Source organism: Rhea americana, unplaced genomic scaffold, assembly GCF_003343005.1.
Source record: "Rhea americana isolate MKP2758 unplaced genomic scaffold, rheAme1 scaffold_165, whole genome shotgun sequence".
Lineage (NCBI taxonomy): Eukaryota > Metazoa > Chordata > Aves > Rheiformes > Rheidae > Rhea > Rhea americana.
Genome location: NW_028185761.1, coordinates 652,712 through 671,561, shown reverse-complemented (window position 1 = coordinate 671,561; position 18,850 = coordinate 652,712). Strand labels below are relative to the sequence as shown.

The 18,850-nt window shown below is 48.5% G+C and overlaps 1 protein-coding gene across 3 annotated transcripts in view; it reads left to right on the top strand.

Moving 5' to 3' along the window:
• TSKU (tsukushi, small leucine rich proteoglycan) overlaps positions 1 to 18,587 on the top strand; it is a 20,834-nt gene extending 2,247 nt beyond the window's left edge. Inside the window, exons 2-4 of one of the 3 annotated variants that reach the window (XM_085300541.1) lie at positions 857 to 944; positions 12,795 to 13,118; positions 14,704 to 18,587. In XM_085300541.1, the coding sequence (XP_085156667.1) occupies positions 13,087 to 13,118; positions 14,704 to 15,769 (1,098 nt within the window). In that variant the 5' untranslated portion in view covers positions 857 to 944; positions 12,795 to 13,086 and the 3' untranslated portion in view covers positions 15,770 to 18,587. Of the gene's footprint in view, positions 1 to 856; positions 945 to 12,784; positions 13,119 to 14,703 lie in introns of those variants that run through there. The other 2 variants (XM_085300543.1, XM_085300542.1) reach the window with 2 other exon arrangements.
• The last annotated feature ends 263 nt before the right edge of the window (positions 18,588 to 18,850 follow it).

Sequence of the window (18,850 nt, the reverse complement as noted above, 5' to 3'; positions counted from 1 at the left end):
AAAAAAAAAAAAAAAAAAAAAAAGGCATGCACTGGACTTGTTAGAGGCTAGGAGAACCAGGGAGAGCCTGGTACGTTCAGCATCTCCAGGAGAATTTGCAGGCTGCGCCTTGGCTGCTCCCCAGGCACCAGACCACGTCGTGCAGGGGATCCCCGCGTTGCAAAGTCCAAGCGGGTTCGCRTCCGCCGCCGTCCTGGCGCTGCATACGCTCAGCTACCGAGGCAGGACGTAGCTAGCTCCACGCTCCGGGCAAAATTCCCTTTACGCCCCCCAGCCCGGGAGCCGGTGACTGCCCCGGAGAAGGTGCGGGAGCAGCCGCGGGAGGTGCTTGCTCACACGTGGTTATAGACGGCGCGGCGAGGCCCTGACCCGTGCACCACCGTCGCACGTCTCCGGGCTGACGCGGTCTTGGAGAGCCCTCTCCGGAGCCGGCGGGCCGGGAAAGGGCGAGGAGCGGCGCCGCGGGGGTGAGCGGCACTCGGCGCTTAAGCGGTGGACGGACCCTCCGGCGCGGCGTCCTGCTCGCCGACCCCGGAGCGGACGGCGAGTCGGGCTCGCCGCGGGGAGACGCGGGTTTGTGAATGGATTTGAGCAGAGGCRGCGCAGAGCAGTTACAACGTGCCCAGCGGGAACGGCGATGTGACAGACATCGCGGCGGGGGCGGAGGGGGGGACCTTAATTTCTGCTAGCGAGATGGACCAGCACGGATGACTGCGAGGGTCGGTGTCGGGGGTCCTTACACTGGAGGCAAGGGAGACAGCAGCATTGAACGAGTGGGAAGAAATTCAGAGAAAAAAGCTGTAAAACAAAAGCCATGCAAAAGCTTTTGTCTTTTTTTTTCTTTTTTTCTATCCAGTATAGGCAAAAGCATCTTGTGCTCCCTCAGCCCTGCAGGGAACAGAAGTGGGTGCCATCTCCGTGCAAGCAAGAGCCTGGAAGAGAAGGTGAGCCACCGCCTGCAGGAGGTTTAGAGTTTTCCCTCTATCCCTAACCGTGTTTTTTTTTTTTTTTTTTTTTTTCCTCTCTCTTTCTCTCTCCTCTTTCAGTCTCTTCTCTCTCCTCCTCCTCCTGCCTTGTCAGCTGGTTGGTGGGGAGAAGCAGGAGGGAGCAGGGTGGGATGCCTGGTAAGACAAGGCTTCCTTGTCCGGCCGAGCCCCCGGCAGCCCTGGCTGGCCGAGGCCGCGGGGGAAGCGGGGAGCGGAGCGGGGACGGTCGTCGCGGCGCTGGCGATCTGGCAGGCTATCAAAAGAAACTTCCGAACGCCGAGACGTTGGGGCCGGGAAGAGATAAAGGCTGGTTAAGCAAGCCATTTCTTGTATTAAAACTTGGCACTTGGACCTCTCCAGATGAGTGCGCGAACAGGCACGGCTCAACACCATTCATTACGAGGCAGCCTTGATATTTTCATTTTTTTTATTATTATTATTATTTGGAGCTGCTGCGGTTCCCTCTCGAAGAATTTCAGATCAGACTGAGGGAAGGAAATATTCACTCTGTGCATCGCGCCGTCCTCCCCCGGTTGGAAACGCTGCAGTAGATTAGACCAACCAGGCTATCTTAGTGCGAGACATTCCTGAGTTGCATTGATCAGGCTCAAAATCTGACTGTTGGAGCCACATGCTGCAGTATCTGAGCACAGGCATCTGTGGGTTTTCTTTTCCTTCCTCTTCCTTCCACCACTTCTTCTTTACTGCCCATATATTGGTGATGTTGACACCTCTCCATCACCCTGTTTTGCGCCAGATGGCTCTCAGACCACACGTGGGATGGGCAGGAGAGGAGACCACGCTGCTGGCTTCACTTTAAGGGGGTGATGAAAATTGCACTCTCAAAAACACGCTGCCACCAGACCCATCAGGTCCTGGGTAATAAGCGTGGAACAAACCCACTGCTATCAAGGACTTCCCTGCTACTGAGATTTGGCACCAGGGCTTGCTGAGAATGAGAGGGCTCCTGCTAGAGGAAACCTGGTCCCTGCTAATGGGTCAAAATGGGGGTCCACCAGGAGACAGCAGGTGCCTTGGAGATGGACTTTGGTTCCTCTCCGCTAAGAAGTACTGTGGGTGGTTTGTGAGATTTTTTGGGAGGAGAGATGGGGAGGTGAGAGAAAGAAGGACCTTTTTTTCTGGCTTTGAATACTATGTCCCTCATCAGGAAAAATTGAGACTTAAAAGCAAAGCTCTGCTGCGGCTGATGGGTCAAAACACTTCCAGTRCTTCATAGATGTGATTCCTTATCTCCATTGCATCTAAAGTGACATGTGTGCAGGACTTTGCACATAGGGCAGGGCATGGCCCAAAACTGGCCTTTTTCCTCCCATCCTTGAGAATTAATTATCTGTGGCTGGGGGCATTCGGAGACCTGAGTTTCACCTAGCAGGACAGAGGAGCCCTTTGAAATGGGTGCAAAGCCCTTTGAAATGGGTGCAAAGGCTCATTTCTCATTCCAGTGCCCTGCATCTCTCCAAGGGCACAGCTTGGAGATCTCTCCCAAGAGATCTTCAGGATCCAGGTTTTGTGGGATTACAGGATCATAGGATAACTCTGTATTTATCTAATCTTCTCATGCACTGTGGGGGTGGAGAGCGTCGCTCTTCCGGACTATCCCCAGATGTCCCACAGCAATTCCACCATCTCGCAGGGTGCTCTGAGGTCTTGTGTGCTGTGTGCAGCCAGGGACAGACCCCAGGGACCTGCCAAGAGTCCCCGAGGAGACGCAGAAGCAGCAGTGGAGAGAACGGTGCTGGGGGCCTCAGATGCTGTGCCCACCATGCAGGAACACAAGTGTGAGGCTGCTAGGTCTTAGTCAGTCAGTGAAGCCAAGTTGGGTTATGAAGTGACTTAGCACAGGGCTTAATGGTAAAGGCAGGTGGTTGTCTGCCACTTGGGTGACCTGGGGCTTCCCTGTGGCATAGCCAGCCATGCCAGGTGAGAAACAGGTCCAGTTACTTCCACGTATCCCACCTACTCACCACTCGTTGTTAAGAGGTGATGCACTTCACCTGGTGTCCCTATCCCCCAGCACAGGTAAAGCACCTCTCAGCCCTGGTGTTAATCATCCTTCAGAAGGCTTCAGAAGGGAAATTGAGGCACGGGGTGGGGGGGAACTCAGTTTGTTTGATGTTCGCTGCTGACGGTGCAGTTGGCTCTGCGCTGGTTCCTGGTACCATCAGTGGTGAAGAGTAGGGTATGCCAGGCACCTGGCTCTGCAGTAGACCTTGCTGCTGCCAACAATGTGGCCTTTCCCTCTAAATCCCGTGCCAGCTGAGAGGGACTGGAGGATTGCAGCGTGTGCTGGCCGGCCACAGCGGGCTCGAGCAGGGCAGGCAAAGAGCTAGAGAGACGCCAAGACGCCGTGTCGCTGAGGCAGCCGAGCRGCATCCGGGGTGGGAACCGGACTGAGGGCCTGCTGCGAAACTCTGGCCAGCCCCCTCAGCAAATCCCCCTTYCCGCATGTCCCTTTCCAGCATCCACATTGCAGGAGACCTGAGCACAGGGTCAGCGCACCGGGGCCGTCGCAAGCGGCAGCTCCCAGAGCCGCGGTGGGTGCTCTGTCGGGCAGCAGCCGCCACCGCGACGGGCGTTTTTTTGCTCACATTCATTGTTTGGAGCAGTCACGTTGCAAGATTTATTGGAGGGGGGAAAGCCAGGGAAGGGAATGAGACGGGCGTCTCCAGCTGTGCTGTTTGCAACAATAACGGCCAGGATTGTATTTATTATCTCCTCGGCAGAGGGTCTGCAGCTGCACGCTGAGAGCCACCGGCGGCAAAGAGGCCTGGTGATTATTGTGCATGAAAAAGGAAAAAAAAAGGCAAAAACAAATAAAAAGCCCACAAAGAAGCCTTGGGCTGGTGGAAGMAGCACCGAGGGGTGCCCAGCACAGCTAGGGGGTTGCACCCTCCCTCCTCAGCAGTGGAAAGGTGAAAGGAGGAGGCAGAGAGGCTGAGCAGTGGCGTGGCGCCGGGCCCGGGGCCTCCAAGGGTGATGCCGTTGCCTCCCCAATTTGYCTTCCCTGCGGAGGCCCTACTGAACCCAGCAGCCCCGCAGAGCTGTTAGGAGACGGGCGGTCTGGAAGGTCTGCTGCCTTTCAGAGAGCGAAAGCCGCATGGGGTCCTCTTAAAACCCTTCTGCAAGAGCTCAAGGCGTTGCCCAGCTGCAATCCGCTGGGGTGAATTCCTTTTTTCCTGCTCTTTTCACATGTTCTTGGCCAGCGCCAGCTCCTGTTGCTCTCCGGAGCTGGGCAGAGCCCTGTGACCATGGCTTTGCCCACCATAGGACTCTGCAAGGTTTGGACAGCCAGTTTGCCGCCTCCTCCACTTCAAGGRGCTAAAAGGCTTGTAGAGAGAGCAGGTGGTGCAACCACTAGGAGCTCTTGGCTCGAGGTGGGCTATATCTCACGGGGAAGGGCGGTGGTATCAGCGTGGGAAATATCGCCTGTCGCCGGCACTGTACCTCCTCTCTCTTGCTTTCTACCCTTTGCCCAGCATTTTGAGGCATTTTCAGGAAAGGCTGGCTCTGCTTGTGCCATCGCAGCGACACACGCAGAGGTTTTTTTGTAGGAACCTTCCTAGCTGTGTGTGATGATATGGCTGAATAACACTTAAAAGCAAGAAATATCCAGCCCAGGCAGGTGGTTTGCTGTCCCTATGCTGCACCTCTTAATCTTTCTCCTTCCCTTGGCACACAGCGTTGGCCTCAAGTGCCTTCTTCTTAAGTTATATTATGTCTCTGGAAGCTGGTTACAGAAAAGAAATACCTTCATCACAGGAGACAGCATGAGAGTGGGTGAGGGTGGTAGTCAGATGGGGAGGAGCATCGCAAAGGATGGAGGGAAGCTTACTGGGATCATTTTGTCTTTCAATAATTGACCAGCCCTGAAATAGGGGTCTCTCCTCAGGTGTTTTCATGCTTTAAAAATTCATGCCAACTTACTGGCCCTTTTAGTCTGACCTCTGACTCCAGCTATGGCTGGCAGGGAGGAGAAAGCATGTGCAACCCTGATATTGCAGAGGAAGCAGAGGAATCCGTTATTTTTAACCACATCTCTTGTAGCAAGGGCTGAAACCCTGAAGGAGAAGGGTTTCATCATTCCAAGGGTGCTGCTGYGATTTGGGAACCATCCTGCAAATTCACAGTCGCAGCCTCCCTCACTAGATCATGGTGAACCCTTTGCCATCGGAGACAACACGGCAGTGGGGCCTGTTGGTAGTTTTCCTCCCTCTACAGCAAAATGCATTAGGGCTAGCCAAAAACTTGGAGATCCCTGTAATCGTGGCTGCATGCTCCCTTCCTAAGGAGGGCTGCGGTGCCAGAGCCTCTCTTGCCTAGCTGGTTCGCTTTGCTACGCAGCATGATGCCAAGGGGCTGATCCATCAGCCGTTTGTGCCAAAACAACCTCTCTGTAACTGAGACTTCCAGTTCTGGGATGCATTGCTGCACTTATGAGAAAGATCCTATTTGGCTTCAGTTTGAGGCAGTTGCTTTCCGAGCTGGGATGAGGTCTCCACTGGGCTCAGCAAGCACCTGTGTAGCGAGAACTCCTGTTCCTGGAAATATTTGCTGTTAAAAAGCCAAGGGGTAGGAAGGGAAGCAGGGGCTGTCATGGGTTAAAAGGGTTTGGTATCATCACAAGGAAGAAAGCCCTGAGTCCTCGTGTCTCTCTCAGCTGAAGCACTGTGGTCAACACTCTGGGTTTCTGCAGACCAGCTTGTGGTCATATTGCTAAGTGAAGGTGTCCCAAAAGCCAAGTGGCTCCCTTAGCCCAGGAGAGGCCACGATGCTGTTACCAAGTATACTGTAGGAAACGTCTGTAGAGCAAATTTGGGTTATCCGGCACATTGGAGTAGCATTAGGCTTGGGAAAAGCATGGCCAAGCTGGAAGGGGCCAAGCGAGCTCCTGGCCACCTCCCTGCTCAAGTCATCTTGTCTTGAGGAAGAACCTGGGAACAGGTAACTGGGGGCACCTCCGTGGCCAGAAACACCTTTGCAAAACAAGGAACACGAGGACGAGATAGGGAGAGATCTGCATAGCCCCAGCTTGGGGATTAAGATGTTGCTCCCTGAGATTTTTGGGCCTATCCAAGATCCCGAGGCRCCGTGATCACCCCGCCTGCAAAACCACCACCAATGCATGACTCGCAGGGTGCGCTGGGACATGCCGTGCTGCGCAGACGTCTGCCTTGCCCTGCCTGCGGCCACTCCGGAGGCTTGGAAAACTTCATTTCCTTTCGGTAATGCCTGCTCCGGGCACAAGCACGACTCTGCATGATGCCAATGAGCAAAATTACTGTGCTTTCAAAAGCCGTGGGAGGCTATTTTCCCCCYCTTGAGAGAAACTGCTATAACCTGACAGCTTCCTGGGCTGCGAGAGAAGTGGGGAAGGGGAATTTTTGTGCAAGATGCTGCTGTCACTGTGATTTAATTCCTAATTTGCCTATGCTGGATTTAGCACCGAATTCTTCCACCGCCGCCGTCTGGCTGCCCAGTCGAGTGTTGCAGCTAGCGACATTCCCGAGAGTTCGGCTGCGGTCTGCTTCCAAGMTGTGACTTCTTGAGGCACGCAGATCCCGGCGCCACGGAAGTCTGCCGTTCTTTTCCCGTCGTGTATGTAAATCAGCTGGGACTTGCTCTCTGGGCTAGGAAACCTGCCTGCACAGGTTTCCTTTTGTCGAATCCAAAAATACACTGAACCGCACCTTGATTTCCTCCTTGCGGAGGTGGGGGATGATGGGGGGAGATTGCATAAGTGGAATAAGCTGTTAGTTGTTTGAACACTTGAGTCATAAATCACCCGTGGCCCCTTCYGAAGCAGATGGGATTTGTGACACAACCAATTGGAGCAAAGATTATTTTAACAGCAGCCTATCTTTTTTTCAAGGAAACGATGACTTTTTGTTTTTCAGAGGGGGTGTTAAAAAAAAATATAAGAGGGGGGAAAAAAAGCAAACTGAGGCTGTTTCAACTGAGCAAAGGACACCACATAAACCAGTGAAAACAAATATGTAGTGTCAAGCTGCTGTAGGGTTTGGAGGCACCGGGCTCCCTCTTGATCAATCCCATATGTCTTCTCCGCAGCCAGCGTGGCGAGCGGAGGGGGCTGTTTGGTTTTGGTTCTCGGTTTGCGAAACACTTCTGACGCTTAGCAATTTGTCTGGCTTCGTTCTCACTAATCTTATCTGTCCCATCCCCTGTACTGTCTGTTAAACTCTCCCTGAAGGATGAAGCGCAGGATGCTGGTTTATCGTCACGTTTTTGGCTCAGCAGTTTCTCTGTGTCYGGGGCTGATGAAAGCAGGCTGAAGTAATGGCTCTGGGGAAAAGGAGGGATCAGTGTCTGCTTTTCCCTCTCTGTGCCCCAAATTCCACAGGCTTTTTGGAAAGATTTGGCTCTTGCAAAGATAGAGGTGACCTGGAGCATCTGGGAGCAGCATTGTTTGGGTCTTGGTCCAGCAGGAGCCAAGGAGGACAGGTGGGACATGCACATGCTAGCGGGGCTTCTCCTTGCCCTAGCCTGCCCCCCCTTGCCTGATAGCCCGATGCACCCACCGCTGCATCCCCCCCCCAGGCATCCTCCCTGCCGAACYCCCTTTCCTTTGCAAGGGATCCCAGACATGGGAGTGGAAAGGGAGATGCAGGGAGCTCTGCTGAGCCCATGCTGCTATGGCCTTAACTACAGCCAACTCTGCGTCGAGGGAGGAGAGCTGACGATTTTCCATCTCTCAAGTTGGTGCCTATTGTATATTATTCTCATATATCCTGGTAGCGTAGATCCCTGATACCACTGAGTTAATTACGTGTTAACGACTCCCTCTTCAGTGGCGAGATTCTTGACTGAATGCAAAGGAGGTGGTTTTACATCCATTATTAGGAATCATTAAAGCGGAAAGGAATTCATAGAGATTTTTTTCCTCCTTCCCTGCATTTAATTCTGACATTGCTGCGTGAGCGGGAACATGGAGCTAAAAGGATTCAGGCACATGCAGAATGATTTTAGCTCCCATTCAGGTCCTCAGTGTCTCCTTGCACTCAGCTGTAGGGGCATAACACTTGGTCCGAGCAGCTCAGTCTGTCCACAGCCCAGTGCTTGCACACACTGGTGGTAGAAATAGGGTGAAGATAGCAAGAAGACTGGGTTGCACATCCCCTTCCTTATTTCCCAGTAGGCAATTTGGACTGACTCTGCTATCTAAGCAGCTTTGCACTTCACACTGATAAAGTCATCTCTGATGGTTCTCTTGGAGAAGAGAAGACTGAGAGGGGATCTTATCAATGTCTACAAATACCTTAAGGGAAGATGTCAAGAGGATGGAGCCAGACTCTTTCCAGTGGTGCAAAGTGACAGGACACGAGGCAACGGGCACAAACTGAAACATGAGAAGTTCCATCTGAATATGAGGAAAAACTTCTTCACTGTGAGGGTGACAGAGCACTGGAACAGGTTGCCAAGAGAGACTGTGGAGTCTCCTTCTCTGGAGGTATTCAAAACCTGCCTGGAGGCAACCCTGTCTAACATGTTCTAGGTGATCCTGCTTGAGCAGGGGGGTTGGACTAGATGATCTTCAGAGGTCCCTTCCAACCTCAACCACTCTGTGATTCTKTGATAACTCATCAGCAGAAAATAACTTCTGCAGGCTCTTGATGGAGGGCTATATTAAGTGCAGCTCAGTTTATAGTAGAGTCAAAGGGACTAATTTGCATCTTCCCGTTGTTGAAGCCAGTCTGGAGTAACTCAGTTGAACTTCCCTAAACCCATCCAAACAAATGTAGAATTAAACCTAAATAGCAGATACCTCTTTCTTTCTCATTGACATTCTTCTACCGAAATCCCAGAATGCATGCTGAGTATAAAACTAGGACAAGAATTTGCAGATCATCCCCCAAAAGAGCTAACAATAAAAAATACAAACAGATCAGGAAAAACTGTCTTCCCATTTATACCAAAACTTCTCTCCAGAGGAACACTAATCATTTTAATGAGCCTCCAGGGGGATAAACACMGTCCCCGTTTTAGGGCTCTGCCCTTTGCCAGAGAAGTGAAAAGCCAAGACTGGAGAATTTGACCCAAGGAGTTGGGTGAGGCTCTGCAAAAGTGAGAGCAGAGCCGTGTGGAGGCTGCAGGCCCCCTCTGATGCCCAAAGAAAATGTTGTGACATTTTCTTTGCTATGTCCCCACAAGTTGGCTGCTAGTCCGCTCTTGCTGTGCCTTACGTGYGCCCTGCTCTTGAGCTTGGCTCCCTTTTCCATTCACGTTCGTGTGGACCTCTCCCACGAGGAAGCACCGGCCCGAAGCAGTCACAGCAAAAGCCTCAACGACCTTTACCTTCTCTAGATTAAAATAATAATAAAAAAAGGTTGGGCTGTCAGAGGCAGCCTTTCTTTGTCATGTGAGGGGTGTGTGTGCGCAAGCTAAGGGATTAATACTCTCTGGTTTGAACCAGTTTTGCTGCCTGCTCACATCTGCACAGGAGATCTGGAGAAGGGGCTGTGATTGCATCTGCGGTGTCATTTGGACTTGGAGAGTCCGTGCCGGAAGAAAGTAGTCGTTACTGGTGCTGTGCTTTGTTTGCAGTTGCTTTTAAAGGTTGACTTTATGAACAGTTCAAAAACTTGTTGAATGGGACAGATATTTAAAGAGAGAAAAAGCCAACTATCTTTTCTCTTTTTTTTTCTTTTTCCTCTTTTTCCCCTGCAATCTGGAGGATTTATAGCCTCTATCATAGCATGTGCAGCTTGCTTTGCTTTCCAATAGCATTCCCTTTTCCCTGCTCCCAATTAGCAAATTCAGCCGAGTCAGCCCTGTGGGCCTTGTTATAAAGATTTTGCATTTTGTTGACTTGGAACATGCAAGAAACAGAAGAGAACCCCCAATTTTTCTCTCAGATGAAATACTCTTGCTAATATAACTCCTGTGTGCTTCTACTAAAACAACAACTCTACCTGCAACAGGCCAGGCAAACTTCTAACTATGTGCCCTTCCTTTTTGGCCTGTTCCCTATAAAGGTTAATTTATTTGCTGTAAATCCAGAATACTCTAATGGAAGCAGCAAATTGGGAAGGCGTCTTCCTCCTCAATCTATCCACCAGACAGTAGACACACAAGGTTTCATGTCGTACCTGATCTGCTCTAACTGTGGGCCACTATTGGTTTGGCTGATCAGCAAGCTGATCTGATTCATCCCAGGTGGAATGAATCCCATCACCAGACTGGTGGGTGGGACTCAGGTTTAGAGGAGGCAGAGAGGGTGGAGCAGTTGGGCTGGAAACAGCACCCCAAGATAAGTGGTATCCTAGTTTGCTCTGGAGTCAGTGGAAATATAGAGCATTTCTGAAGGATGGGTCTGATGTTGGTGAGTTGTATCCTCTTCCAYGGCAATCTCTCCATCCCACCATAGAAACAACCTGAAGTTTCTGCACTTCTTTCTTAGGTTTCTGAAGCTTCATGGGGTGGCTCTGGGTCTTCAGCTCTCGCTCAGACTACCAATGCTTTGTAGAGTGGGCTCAGCTTGGAGAATGGGGAGGATGTTTCCTGACTGTAGAGAACAACGAACTTTGGAACACCTCCCCCTTGTATTTTGTGTTGTTGATTTTTGGTTGTAGTGATTTCTGGCTTGGTGGTTGCCAAGGCAACTGGAGGTAGCCTAAGAATTGTGCCAGCCAGGCGTGCTGATAACAATGCAACCCACAGGCATTGTCTTCATCTCTGCATTCTCAATGTGGGGGACAAATTCTGGAGGACTAGGTTTAGATCCAGGGTGGGATGTGTTAGCACATCTCACTTGGCCTGGAAAGAGATGGCAAAGGTCTTGGTTATAGCTCACAAGAGGCTCTACTAGTGAGAAAAGTCTTTGGGAAGCAGATAGGGGAGGAAGGCAAGTGCTACAGAAAGTGTGAATTTCAAACAGCATCATAACAGGGCTTTTCTCTCCCTGCCTCCTCTGCCTGCTATTAACTGAATTCTGCCTTTCCTCTGCAATCTGGTTTTAAAACTAGAGTGACTTTGACGTTTTCTTGGCAGGGATATCTCAGTGCAAGTTTTCTGCCCAGATCCTGCCACACCATGGTGCAGTGAACAGCTCTTGAGCAGAACAGTAAAGGAGGGGTCAAGGGATATGCAAAGTTGAGATGTTGGCTGAATGGTATTCAGGGGAAAATGCTGGCACCCCACCGGGATCTTGGTCCATCCTTGGCTCCACTACCCACTACTGCATCTCCTGGATCTTCTTTACTGGAGTGAGCTTCTGGCCCCTGGCAAGCATTTCCTCTGGGTGAAGGTCCCAGGTGCTGCAAAAGGATATCTCTTCTTCTCGTTACAAGGGGATACTTTGGCTTCAAGCCTTGATCAGCAGAGCAGCTCATAGGCAGGAATCCAAAGGCAGTTTGATGCGGTTTCAAATACATACTATACACAGATGAACCATAAATGCCTGTGGCATGTTTCTTCCCCCATTTCAGAGCACGCTATTGATTGCTGCGTGCAASAACGCAGCATGCCTCTACCTGACCAATCTCATTGTCAATTATCCAGCAATACAGGAGTCCCTTTCTCAGACTAGAAGATGACAAGTACCTTTATTTCTCAATTCTTTTATCAGAGCAATTGGCCAAGTGGATCATTAGTCAGTGAATGCTTCATGCTGCTATGTAATGGAGCTTTTAAATGGTAGTAATGGATTGCATCTCATCTGCAAGTTACAGAGCCAGATAGGGAGAATTTGGGGCAGGACTGCAAGGAGATAAGAGGCAGTAACTGCTGTGTAAGCACCTGAGCGGAGCTTTGCATACTGTGTTTCAGTTGTGTAATGTTTTGGGCTTACTGCTGGCTGGAAGACAAATGTGAGCCACAGATATCGCAGCTGGGGTCAGTCTATCTGCCTGCTTCTGATGATTGTTTTTTGAGGCTGGTCAGGAAGGGAATTCCCATATGGAAAGCAGTTTGAGTGACCACATACTGAAGCCTGGCTTTGATTCTCCTCTCAGTTAAGCTATGTTTTTGGAGATTTCCCTCTCAACAGTGTTGTATTTTATTTTTTTCCATGAGGATAGAAGAGAAACAGGATCCTTTTTGGTCAAGCAGGAATCAACGAAGCTTTGGCCAGTGCCCAGAGCAAAGTTTAATGCTGATGTCTCTTTGGATCTGCTGGTATCAGATCCATCTCCCAATGGAGATGATGGGATGCCATGAGGAACTGGATTAGGCTTTTTGAAGGACAAGTCAGAAGGCACTTTCCCTGTTGAGATGTCAGCTGTTGGATGGGAATATGGGAAACGAGATACAAACAGACTGAGCTGATACAACTACAGATGCTTCCCCATATATGAGATGTTTAACAGAGGGTGGGGAGATTGTTTCCAAAGAGCTGGCTGTAACTTCCCCTGGAAAAATAAAATTTCAGTGCATTCTAAACACGGGTTCATGGAAAAAAGTAGCATTTAGTATAGGAGTAGCTGCAAAACAAAGCAAGCTATGGCTCTGCCTGCACTGAAACAGAGAACGGATAAGCTCTTCTTTAGTCTTGATGCCTTTTGGAAAGGGATATCTGAAAATGTGCCTGCAAAAAGGAGTCCTACTCCCTGCGTCCTCTCTGCACATATACATATTTTCTCAAGAAACAGTTAAGATGGGCTGAAACTAGGCCTCATCTTACTGTTTTTCTGTTGTTTCTATAGAATAATGGACCCCAGAGAATTGCATGCTGGCTTTCGGCAATGCTTTGGTTTAAGGCTATATGGCCAGAGTCCCAATCTCTGCTTTTTTTTTTTTTTTTTTTTTTTTTTTTTTTTTTTTTTTTCCTTGCAGGAGTTACTGCCAGACAAGTCGTATCAGTGATCAAGACAATGTTTTTGCAATACACTTTCCCCTTTGCGCTTCTTTTGCACATTGGCAAATAGTCTCCAGTGGGTCTCCTGGGAATCAGCACAGGGCAAAGAAGACCATGCTGAAAAGGAAGAGAACCTATAGCCAAGGGTTGGGTGATGCAAGATGAAAAGAAATGTGAACTTCTAGGATATGATTCTGGGAAGGTGCAAGAACCATTAGAAAGGTGCCTCAGCCAGATCAAAGGACATATGGGAGAGATGATACTACAAAGATGTTAATTGCTTTTAAAAAGCAATGGGAAAGGTGAGAGTGGAGACCAGTGCAATTCAAGTGGGAATGGGAACATAAGTTTAAAGGGTATATATATTTTTTTTTTCACTGAGCAAGTGTTTAGCCTGTGAATCTCTGTACATAGCCAGCAGTGTGGCCAAAGAGTGGTGTTAATGGATCTGCTTTGCCATATCTGTTGCTGGCATCCAAGAGACCTTGTCTGGACGGCTCAAGGAGCCATCAGTCATGACTGTAGTCAGCAAAGTAGGTAGCAACAAGGACAGCATTGTTGCTTTCTGTTGCTGACCTGAAGATGCCCACACACTCAGATTTATCCTTTCCAGAGGTGCAGAACTAAGGCTTTTACTAGCTGGCTCTGGAAATCACACCACTGTAGTTGCACACATTTGTATGGAAGAGCTGTTGGGATGTGATCTGAAAAGGCTCCAGCAAAGCCAAGAAAGTGCAGTACAGCTCTGTTCTTCCCTCAGCTGCAATGATGGAGGGAAAGAAACATCTCAGAGGGAGGAGGATCAAAAAACAGAGGGATGGAGAGAGCTCCTCACTTGTTGGCATCATTAATGAGAGAAAATACTTAATGCAATTAGCAATGACTCCTCCAGGGCTTTACATGAAACAAATTGGTTCTTTCCACTTGGTGCTTTTGCGGGAGCCTGGGCTTACTACAGGGGCATCTGCATTCAGACAAGAAGACCAAGCAGTCAGGTGGTTGCTCTGGCAGACAAGAAGCCATATGGCCACTGCCTTTCTTGCCTACAGTGCATGACACCAGCCAGTGAAGTGTTGGTTTTAACCCGCTGGTGCAAAGGATTGATCCTACCTAAGCACTTTTAAATTTGTGCCTAAAGTCTAAGGAAGGGAGACTTACTATGCATTTGGGCACTAGGCAGCTCAGCTTTCTCGCTGTTCATCTTGGAGGACGTTCTGATGATGAGAGGGTTTGCTCATATCTCCATGGTATATAGGAAACATGAACTGAGTTTGTTTCTACCTCCCTGATAGGAATTTGAATACCTAAGGTTTTTGCTGAATCCAAAACTGAAGCCATTTCACCAATATCATTTACTCAACCTGTCAAAGCAGGACCTTGAACCCTGTGCTCCCAACCAATGTCCTGGCTTCCAGGTGTGACATGAAGTGCTTTATGTGCTGAAGTTTGTTAATGTGCTGAAGCATCTGAGCTGTCATTTAGTCTCATGCATGGTCCGCTTGAAAAGGTGTATGTTGGATAGATCTTGTTACAAGCCAGCGTATGGATCTCAGCTAATTTCCAGTTGCATATTAACTTGGTTATATATACAGAGATTGTGCTGACCCAATTTTTCACCCATTCCCCACACTCATGTCATTAATCATCAGTGAGATAATTCAGTACCTTAGAAAGAGATATTGTAGTGGTATATTCAAAGCAAAAAATCATGAGTAGTTACTAAAAAACCCTAGACGCTGCAATATGTTGCTGTTGGGTAGTTTGAGGGATTATAAGAGTGTATTTCATCTATCCCTTTGGAAAGACAGAGAAGACTGCTCGACTCACTGTTATGCATCTTTTTCAAACCAATTTCTAAAAAATATATTTTCTTATTTTGTTTTCCAGGTCAACAATGCAGTTCTCAGCCTGGTTCAATTTTCTGCTTCTCCTTCCTTGTTTTGGTACCACCAAAACTTGCTTTCCCGGGTGCCACTGTGAGGTGGAAAGTTTTGGTCTCTTTGACAGCTTTAGCCTGACCAAAGTGGACTGCAGTGGAATAGGCTCACACATTGTTCCTGTCCCAATCCCTCTGGATACCTCCTACTTGGATCTGTCCTCAAACAAACTGGAAACAATCAATGAATCAATGCTAACTGGCCCTGGATACACTACCTTGGTGAGCCTTGACCTGAGCTACAATAAAATTGCTAAGATTTCCTCCACAACCTTCTCCAGGCTTCGGTACCTGGAGTCCTTGGATCTGAGTCATAACTCTTTGGAAGTCCTTCCAGAGGACTGTTTCTCCAGTTCACCTCTGGGGGACATAGATTTGAGTAATAATAAACTTTTAGTTATAGCAATGGACACTTTTGCTTCCAAAGGTCAAGGAAAACGCATGAATGTGGACCTATCCAATAATATGCTCAGCACAATTACAAGGCACCGTGAAAAGAACATCCCCAACATCCAGAATTTAAATCTTTCTGGAAACAGGCTAACATTTGTGCCAAATCTTCAAGGGATTCCTCTACGATATTTGAATCTTGATGGGAATCCGTTAGTCAAGATTGAGAAAGGAGCCTTCATGGGGCTGAAAGATTTGATGCATTTATCTCTCAGCAACCTACATGACTTTAGAGAGTTATCTCCTTACAGTTTCAAGGAACTACCAGCCCTCCAGGTTCTGGATTTATCCAGCAATCCCAATCTGAAGTCACTGAGTGCTGAAGTTACCTTTGGTCTGAACTCCCTGCAAGAACTTAACCTCTCTGGGACAGGTGTGTCATCCTTGCCAAAGACTGTGCTGAAATACCTGCCTTCCATCAAAAGCATCACCTTGCGGAAGAACATACAGTGTCTTAAGACCATCAGAGAAGGACAGTACCACCGACAAACTGGGCTGACCAAAAAAGAGGTCCTCATTTGTCATGACAGCCATGGGTCCGTAGCAGCAGCACCTTACGTTTCATGATGAAAGCTGTGAAGAAAGGTTGGGGAATCAGGGGGCTGGGAGGGTGAGGGACCACGGGAGATGTACAGGTGTCGGACTGAGATGGCTTGCAGTGTGCCTTTTGTAAAACTGTCAATAATTTATATATTTGTACATGCCAATACTTGATTGTTYGTGGATTTTATAAACTCTCAAATTCTGACCCACACATCATCGGCAGGCTCTGGATTCTACCCAGTGTATTGAGGGCCTGCATCCAGCCTCAAGAACAGTGTTGCTGGACAACAGGGACCAAGCTGCTCTGCAGGTCCCAGGGCAGAACAGCTGGTCTGGCACAAGCCATCATGGATCAGTTATGTTTGCAGGAGCAAAGCTATGTCTCTSCAGAGGGCACATCAAAACATACCAACTTGGTAGCTATTTGCTAGCAAACCCATGCTTCAGTCTTTTTTTTTTTTTAATTATTATTCCCCAAGAAGTGCCTTCYAGATGTTGCCTTCATTAGCAGCACCCTGTTCCTTGTCATGCACTTTCAGTCTGAAGAAGTATTTCCAGACAAACTTGATCACAGGGTGCTCCTAATGTGCTGATTTTTGCGTGTTATTTACATAGATGTGCAATGAACATTGAAGAAGTGGAGATCATTTCCCCATTTTCTCCCCATTTTCACATTTCATATTCTTTTCATGTCAAATTACTTTAGATGTAAGTTACTTTAGATGTAACTGTTCCAACCTCCTCTTTTTAACCTTTGTGAGCCATTGCTCAGAGAGGATGAGTAGCAAGGGAAGAGAAGCAAAGAGAGAAGAGGCTGCCTGCAGCTGGAAGCTCACTTGAGAACTACTCTTCCACGRAACAAATTAAGTGAGCTTCAAAGTGAAGAGATCATGTAGCTTAGCTTGKGAAGAAAAGAAAAGTAAAGAAAAGAGAGAAGAAAACTCTCCTTTCTGGGAAGCTTGGAAGAATACTTGACAAGGATTCTTCTCCTGACGACCTTATCAAACCATGACAGACCCAGAGGACTTTGGAATAAGCTATTTTCCTGCTGATGTTCCCCATCTGAACAAAACATGTGCAACTCAGCTGGGCTCGTGTGAAGCAATTTCCAGTGCAGAAATGCTCTCCAGAACGTGCCAGGGGAAGAATTAACACTGACGCCACAACTGTGGAATTATTTGGCTATTGGGGAAAGATCTTGGGATTTGTTTTTTTTCCAGAGTTGTGGCTTTTCTTTCTCTTGCACAGCTCCTTGGCTGCCAAAAGAAGTCTGATGAAAAGCCTGGTCCCCAGAGCTTTCCTTACCTTTCTCCACATTGAAATGCTGGCAAAGCAAAGAGTAGTCCCTCTCATTCCCCTTGCTCTTCAGGTTAAAAGAAAGCAAGGGAAGGCAGCAGAACATGATTCAACCCGGTGGTACGGAACGCCTTTGACCTGCTTATTGCAGCTCCTGCAGTGGATGCTGATGTCCAGTCTGAATCTGGCACACTGTTCTGGGGTTGRGAAGGGAAGTTATAGATGGGGGTCCTGGTCGGATGAGTTTGCAATTTGGTCTCTACACACAGGCTTGCATCAGGGTAACATTGAAAAAAATGTTTTCAACTGATTTAGGTAGGTCCCCGCAAAGATGACGCAGACATAAACCCGGCTTCAGAGCTTGAGCGCAGTCACTGCAGATGGATTTCAGAGCATTGGTACACATGTATTTTGCAAACAGCTGATAAGGTTAACAAACAACAGCAGCCTTCGCTACCTATTTATTGCTGCTATCTCAGTCATAAAACTAGAATGACATGGGCCTTCCCCCTCTTCTGCCTCAGCAGCAGAGGTGATCCTGCGCCTGCAGAGAAGATGCCCCATGAGGTCTCTTCTGCTGGCCCAGCATCCTTTAGGCAGCCACCAACATTAAGTGATGTCTGGAGAGACTGCAGGGATCTGGGATCAGTGCTTGGGGAGAAGATCAATGGGGTTGAAGTGTCCTACCCTGCTCCCAAGTAGGGCCAGGCACTGACGGAGGGTTCTCCAATGAGACTGAGCTCTGCAAGTGCTGGAAGGAGCTCAGGCTTCCTCCTCACACCCTCAAAGTTCTCTTGATGTTGGAAATCCCATTGCCCAAAGAAGATATCACCAGTGACAGCTGAAACCTGCTGAGCCCATAAAAGCAAGCCACTGCCAGGGATGCTGAACCCAGAGTCAACGCCTTAGTTTGGATATTGAAATCTTTCCCCCCAGTGTTTTCATTTATCTCCTTTTCTGTGATATGATCGTGACCCTTAGGGTGGAATTTTAACCCTTTCCTGCAATGCTGAGGGCTTTACCTCCTCTACTGAGCCTCTGAGATGCTCAATCAGCCTTCACAGTACAAGAAACATGCAGATTTTCTTAAAAAGGCAACGGGACTGCCAGAGGCAGATGGAGATCTGGAGGGGAATAGTAACCAACTGCAATGCAAGATGGGGGCAGTTTGGGATGGGAGGGGGGTTGTTTTTTAGTGGCTCTTGCCTTTTTAAGAGAATTCTTTTCTGCTGGCAGAAAACATAATTTTAAAAAAGTTGTTTAATTTTTTAAGTCTGTATGTAGATAAAATGTTACAGGGATCATATACAGGCTGTAAAAGTTACTGTCTTTGCACCTCTGTGGTAAATCTAAAACCCAATGTGACAATCCAATTGAAGACTGCAAGATTTCCTTGTGTAATCTCATGCTAGCTGCTAGCTAAACAAGTCTTAGCAAAGGCTGGCAAATACCGTCGCTGTATTAGTTTGTTTTTTAAAGAATCTCTGCAGCATTGTAAGGCTTTGTGATTACTCACAACATAATAAAGTGATTTGGAGGAGAATAACCCCAGATCTCCTGCATTTATTTACTCAGTGCTGGGAGGGAGGCAGCTGTCACTGGGTGCAAAGTCCAACACCTTGTGCTCTTCCTGGTCCTGCAGTGGCCGAAACACMGCTTCTCCTCTTGCCCTGCCAGCATCCCTGCTGTTGCAGCTCTGAACTTGGAGCAGGATTCGTCCTGCTGCCTCCAGCTCCCTGGGCTTCTTGCTGGCAGAAAGGCTTGATGGCTTTACTTGGTCCAGACAGGCTGACTCAGAGGAAATTACGG